Raw genomic sequence first — 7,194 nt, forward strand, 5'->3', positions numbered from 1 at the left:
CACCTAGTTGTAAAGAGTCCAAAACGAATTTTTATGAACGTTCTTTGGAAATTTTAACGATTATTCCAGGTGGCTCGCACGTCGGGCAAAAAATGCATGTTGGCCTATATTGGCTACACGAGACGTTGGCATCACTGTTGCAATCTGTCAAATGTTATGTTTTGAAAAATAGCAATTCATGCATATGTGTACATAATGCAAGCAAATTAGATTTTGTAAAAATAAATAATTCATATAAATTGAAAAGTAAAATGAATACAGAATTAAAAGGAATGGTAAAAATGTTGAAAATTTCTAAATAAAACACTGAAATTTTTCTTTTTTCCCAACTTTCAAATTTAAAATTTTTGAATTTTGTTTGATTTTTTGTTTACATTTGATTTCTGAAATATGATTGCAATATTCGTTGGAATTTCCAATGAAGGTTGACAATAGTTTATTTATAACGTTGGTAACACTTTTTTTTACAGGCCGAGTTGTTTGGCCGTGGTGGAGAAAATAGTGCTGTTGTTTTACATACATTTCGGTCAGTATAACCCAACTTGCTGTTTTTGTCATACTTGCGAGCCACCGAAAAGGCTTATTGTAAACAAAAATTCAAACAAAATTAAAAAGTTTTACAAATTTAAAAATTTTAGATATGAAATATTATAAAAATTTGTAAAATTGTGGAAAATAAATATTTTAAACATGTACATATAAATATATACAAAAATTATTCGAAGTTCGTGAAAAAAGTATTATTAATAAAAAATTTTTAATATATTAGTTGCTAATAAGTATATACCTGTTTATTTCGAAATTTTCTGCATTCTGAACATTGCTTTTAGTTCATTATTCATTTTAATTTTTAATTGAAGCTTTATTATTTATTTATATAATTAATTTATTTATATATACATATTTTTTTTATATTATTTTGCTCTTTGTGAAAAAATAACATATGATAGATCGCAACAGTGATGCCAATATTTCGCTTAGCGTCTATATTAAGCAACTTTCTGTTTCCTCCCAAACGTAAAAGCTGCTAAAAGCACCTAAAGTTTATAAATATGGAAAAACAGACTAATCTGCAACCCTGTTTATATTAAAGTGTCAATTTTACCATTTCAATACTTTTATAGCGTAATGCAACCCTGTCACAGCTTGACAACATCAAGGAAATAAATAAATAGTCGCGTTATTAAGCTCTGCGGATTTAAAGTGCGCTTGTTTATGATAAAGTGATTTAACGTGTTTAAGTAAGTTAAGAAGGTATTTGTTTTAGATTATTCCCGCCAAAATAAATCTTTTTAAACATTGCATTTACATGCGAAAGAGATTTTAAAATTTCTGCCAACTAATTTAAATCACTAAAATTTTTTTATAATTTTTAGGAATATTACGTAGTACATTAACAAAATGAGTAATAATTATGCTAGCCGTACAGATCTCGATATGAGCATTGATTTTTGTCGCATATGTTTCTCAAGAGACGACACAATGGTAGATATTTTTTTGGAACCGGAAAGTGATGACGATAATAAGAACATGGGGCCATTTATACAATGGATGGAAGTAATTTTCCAATTTCGGGTAAGAACTTACTTTACCAGTTTTAATAAAATATATATAAAATTTATTTGCAGTTTGAAAAGAAGGAATATATGCCATCGCTGATTTGTCAGGCTTGTATAGTAAAAATTAAGTCATATGCCAATTTTCGACAGCAGATTATAAATAACGAATTAAAGTTAAAACGACGTGCAAGGAATATTGATTTGCTGCTCAATTATGATATGACCAAACGCGATGGCTTGAATGACAATCCGGGGACGTTTGTGTTAGGTCCGAACGAACACATCATTGAAGTAAATCCAGATCAAGAGGACAGTACTGATGATGAGTTTTCCATGGAGTCTGATATAGAAACAACTACGGAGCAAACAGGTGAACAAACTTTAACACCATTCAATGGCGGTGTACCACAACATATTGCTGAGACAAATACCGAAGCTAACGGTGTAGCCACTGTAATACAAAACGAGTTGCTATTACAAAGCTTTTCGCCAAAAAACACATTTCTTTGCCAATTTTGCGATATGGCATTTACAGCAACTGAAGACTGTGCACAGCATGAGCTAACGCATAATCCAGATGCCCCATTTTCTTGCAACTTTTGTCCGTTTAGTTCACAAAATCGCCAAATGCTTATCACACATATTAGGGAATCGCACGATTCTGAAAGGCCTTATATATGCGCACAATGCAGTAAGGGTTTTGGCCGACGCTCAGACCTCAAAAAACATACCATTGTGCATACCGGTGTACGCCCATTCACTTGTCATATATGTGGCAAAAACTTTTCGCGCAACACGAATTTAACAAAACATATGCGCATACATAGCAGCGTACGACCATATGTATGCCAGCGCTGTCCACGTTCCTTCCCATCAACAGGTGAATTAGTACGCCACACGCGTACCCATGCACAAATTAAACCATATAAATGTAATCGCTGTACAGCATCTTTTACACGTAAAGATAAATTGGTATTGCACGAACGCGTACACAACCGTCGCAACGCCAACAATTTAGTTAACCATGATACCAGGTACCAAAATTCATTCACTAATGGTCAACTTAATCAACCATTAGTGATGACAAATCCTGATGCATCAGCACCTTCTCAATATTCAACAGTGGAAGCAAAAGCCGAACTAATCCATACAAATGAAATCGCTGCAAGTGGTAGCAAAAGTTTACAATCTATGCCAACTTTGCCAATTAGTTCCGAACTTTCATCTCCTACAACAACAGTAAATCAGAAACCTGTACAAAGATCATCTCTGCGTAATTTATCGTGCACAATCTGTGATAGAAGCTTTACAAGAGAATTTGATCTTAATCGTCATATGGCCTTACATTTGGATTCTTTATACAAATGCACATACTGCGCATCTAGTTTTAGCCGTCCTGAAAAACTGGCATTGCACATTGTGGAATGCCAAGCAAATAATAATGCATGCGAAAAATGTAATATTAAGTTCTCCAGTCGTTGTCTCCTTGAATCACATCGGGAACGTCATGAACGCCAAGAAAGTCATGAAAAAGCCGCAAATCCATCAGCCCTAACCGATGAGAATAATGCAATTGTAAGTTCAACCGTAGCAGATTTACCTAGTACAGAAGTAAATATGGATGTTAAAAGATATGAAGGTGCACCGTCTTCTGTAACACCTAATCAAAACGGTTACATTAAAAATAATGAAGTGGGCAAACCCTTTTTCAATCAAGTTATCAATTTGGGATTTTATAGCGAAACAAAGCCTGAGGAAGCTGCTGCTGAATAGCAGGATCTTGAACACTGTATAGATACAGCTGCAAATGCCTTAACATTGTAATGGTAATTATTTTTAACGATGTTATTATGCGATTGAAGTGTTACCTATTCAAGCGACCATATCATTTTTGCGTGAAATTATTATTTATTGATTCAGATTACAAAATTTGTAGAAATAATTAAATAATCAAAATTTCAGAATCCATTCATTTAAGCTCGATGTGGCCAACTTTTGCCTTGACCATGGCCTTCAACCGATTAAAAAATAAAGTGCTTACTTCACGAATGTGATCTTCCGGTATTTTGGCCCATTCCTAAACATTGACTCTCTTCAGCGCATCCATGATTGGTTGTTTAATACTCACCTTACTCTTCAAAATGTCTCACATGGAATAGTCCATCGGATTTGCCTCTGACGAATTCGAATGCCATTTATTTCGTGTGAATGAAATTGAAGTGTGGAACATAATTTTTTATAACCATTCTTGGTGGAACGTCCATGGACGCCGACCGAAATGTTTGCGTGCGCACCCACGGCTCTAAATCAACTTCGAAAATATTTCGAGTCTTGCACTCGATGAAAACGATTGGAGAGCATCCATCGACTTTTTTTTTCGTTCATCAGCACAGCGTTTGGCGACGCTGCCTATACTTTTATAACGATTTATGGTACGATACACAAACATTTTATTCATTTTGAGCTAATTTTGTTTGAGCTCACGAGTAATATTTGGTTGTAATTATCCAGCCAAATATAACGCAATCAACCTATTACGTTTGAATTACAATTCGAATAACTTTTGTTCTATAAAACTTAGACGCAAATGCTTGTAGTAGCTTATGGTAGCTTGTAAGCAATATAAAAAACTGTCATTTGTATGAATTTCACGTAGTTGGCAATATCAGTTTGACAAATATATCTGTGTGCACTTGGCAACACTTCAATCGCCTAACCCTGTATATTAAACAATCTATGTAATATACTGTAGTTATTTTCTATAATAGTATAATATCATTACTATTAGTCATAAAAATTAATAGTAACACATTAAGTATTTGCATTGTTAAAATAGTTGTTTTTGGATTTGCCAAAACTAATACTGTGTAAACAAATAGATCTTTTACAACACATTATCAACTCTCTATTAACTATATAGTTCATTTATATTTTTAGAAATGCTTATTTATTTAAGTTCAAATTCTACAGTTATTTTATTTAAAAACTTCATGTATAGTCGACATATTTTCTCTATTTCTACACTAAATGCATTCAAAGTCCTGTGCAGAGTACCGCACGAATTACTTATAAACTAAGACTCACCCCTGTTCTGAATACTTCCAGGAAATAAGTTTTTCCTAAAATGCACTATTCCCTCGAATAGAATTCTTTTTTTCTGAATTGCTTGAGAGACAGCTGTTGTGGAAACAAAAAAAAATTAAAATTTATTTTGAACATTGGCAGCATTTGCATTTTTTAATAGCGAAAAGTACATAAATGTTAACCAAGACAAACAAATGAAAAAATTTGCGAATCATATGTTGATTTAAATTTTAAAACCGCATTGTTTGCCTGCAGCACAAAATATCAAAAATGATATAATGAATACTTTATAAGTAAATAATAAAAAACTTTTATTTTAATTATTTATTTCATTTTTTAAATATGTACATAATTTTTTTTTTCTTATAAACAATCAAACAAAGTAAAATATCTTCTTTATCAATTGGAATACATATCATCATATAGACCTATTTCAATTTTACCAACCATTTCAAAGCTTTTTGAAAAGCTATTCTACAAGAGACTAATGCCTATAATAGAATCCAAAAAGCTATTACCAAACCATCAATTTGGTTTTCGTGGCAAGCATTTGACTATAGATCAAGTACACCGCATTGTCGATGAAATTGAAAGGGGTATTGAGGGTAAAAAAGTGTGTTTTGTTGTATTCTTCGATGTCGCACAGGCTTTCGACAAAGTGTGGCTTTGTTTCAAAATAAACTAGAAACATATTTGCGGACGTTTTATGTTCCAATTTTGAAATCTTACATTACCATGAGGTTTTTTTATGTAAAATACGAAAACTGTTACTCAAATTTATCTGCGATAAAAGCTGTTGTACCTCAGGGGAGTACTCGGTCGACTACTACACCTACTTTACAGTATGGACTTGCCAATAACACCTGAAAATAAAATTGCAGCATTTGCAGATGATACTGCAATTTTTAAAAGCGCCGAGGTACATTAGGAACGGCGATATACACCGCGATCTAAAATTATCCACAGTCGCTGAAGAAATAAAAAAGAAAGCAACAACAGCAACATGTAAACACACAGAAGCTGTTAACATCATAACCTCGTGTGGACAACCAAGACGACTAAACGGCGAAATGTCGCTGAAATGGCATCAAATTAGAATGTAGAGTAATTTGTTTAGAAAATTACTTATTTATGTGTTTATGTTATTGATCAGATACAAGCTATTGTTGTTTATAATGTAAATAGTCATAACAATAGAAAAAAATTAATTGGAATTATTGACGTTTTAACTGAACTTTAAGTTCCACTATTTTTATGATCGATAATTATTTTTATAATTAAGATAAAAATGTTCTTTAATTAATTAACTGTAATAATAATTTATGATGTGTGCAGATTGCAAGTACAAAAAAAAAGATTGCTTCAATACCTGAGCGTAATTTTTTTTTTTTTGTTTATTTTTTGTTTATTTTTTGTTTTTGTTTGTGGTGAGAAGGTGGAATGCTTTCTGCACCGTCAAACCGATCGTAGTCGGAATAGTGTATCCGACTCCCTAAAATTGATATTTAGTATACGAATTAAAACACCCCCTCTTCAGCGTAATTAAAAAGATTGTTTTAACTTATTCTAGGAATCCCATTCATTATAGAATTTGGGTTCCTTTCATTATTCTATTGTTTTTAATAGCAATAGTTAACGCTTTAATTTGTTAAAAAACCCGTGTAGATAAAATCAATAAATAAAAATTTGAATATTTTAAATTTGTTATAATACTTTTATTATAATAGTATTTTTGTTATAATAATAATTTTATTATAATGATAATTTTATTATAACAATAATTTTATTAAAATTTATTTAAAAATCTAATTATTTAAATTACTTACATATCAAATTGAACTCTTTTTTTAATTTATTATTATGTTGAAGCTATTTGAGCCAGTGCACTTGAGCACAATTTGCTTGGGAGAAATTCTTGTGTAAAATAGGGAAAAAACTCCCATTCCCATGTGATTCAGAATAGCGGTGACTATTTACTAGAAATCGAGCAGGCATATAGTGTGGCGTCATTGAATAGACCAACCGTATTGAATACGAACCGTATTGAACAAAAATATACAATATTTACTTAGTGTGCTCACCGACATTTACCTTTATTCAATAACAATCTGAATGGTATTACAATGAAATAGTATAAGGAAACTAATTGTGTATTAAAATAAACAATTATAATAAATACGATTATTTTTTTTTAATATGATGTAATAAATACTTACATCTGTTACAAAATTAATAAATGTAACAAGTATAAGAATAATATATTATTGTGATTTAGTATTCAAAACAACAAAACATAGTAAGGATAATAATAAGGATCAATATATTTATAGTGTATATTAAAATTAATATTACTTTACATAGGTATTATGGTAAGTTACTATAAAAACTAAATTACTATAACAATGAATACAATATTTATAAATAAATTATTTTAAATAATAACAACAATAGCATAAATTTTTTGTGTCCCAACCTATCTTTATATTCGATTTAGCTTAATTTGCAACTAAGGTAAATCTTGTGCCTTAAAAACTATCTTAGACTATTTTTA

The 7,194-nt window shown here is 31.0% G+C and overlaps 1 protein-coding gene across 3 annotated transcripts; it reads left to right on the plus strand.

Annotated features, from left to right (window-relative positions):
• The first annotated feature begins 1,156 nt into the window (after positions 1-1,156).
• On the plus strand, positions 1,157-6,796 carry LOC119687877 (zinc finger protein 271). 3 transcript variants are annotated; one of them, XR_005253277.1, is made up of 4 exons: positions 1,157-1,241; positions 1,377-1,575; positions 1,629-3,385; positions 6,513-6,796. XR_005253277.1 is itself a non-coding variant. In XM_038102405.1 (3 exons), the coding sequence occupies exons 2-3, from the start codon at positions 1,402-1,404 to the stop codon at positions 3,330-3,332; spliced, it is 1,878 nt and encodes a 625-aa protein (XP_037958333.1). In that variant the 5' UTR covers positions 1,157-1,241; positions 1,377-1,401; the 3' UTR covers positions 3,333-3,458. The 3 variants fall into 3 exon arrangements, 2 of the variants coding, with proteins under 2 accessions (XP_037958333.1, XP_037958334.1); XM_038102405.1 differs by lacking the exon at positions 6,513-6,796 and having other exon boundaries at positions 1,629-3,458; XM_038102406.1 differs by lacking the exon at positions 6,513-6,796 and having other exon boundaries at positions 1,164-1,254; positions 1,629-3,458.
• The last annotated feature ends 398 nt before the right edge of the window (positions 6,797-7,194 follow it).

Source organism: Teleopsis dalmanni, chromosome X (genome assembly GCF_002237135.1).
Source record: "Teleopsis dalmanni isolate 2A chromosome X, ASM223713v2, whole genome shotgun sequence".
In the NCBI taxonomy this organism is placed as follows: domain Eukaryota; kingdom Metazoa; phylum Arthropoda; class Insecta; order Diptera; family Diopsidae; genus Teleopsis; species Teleopsis dalmanni.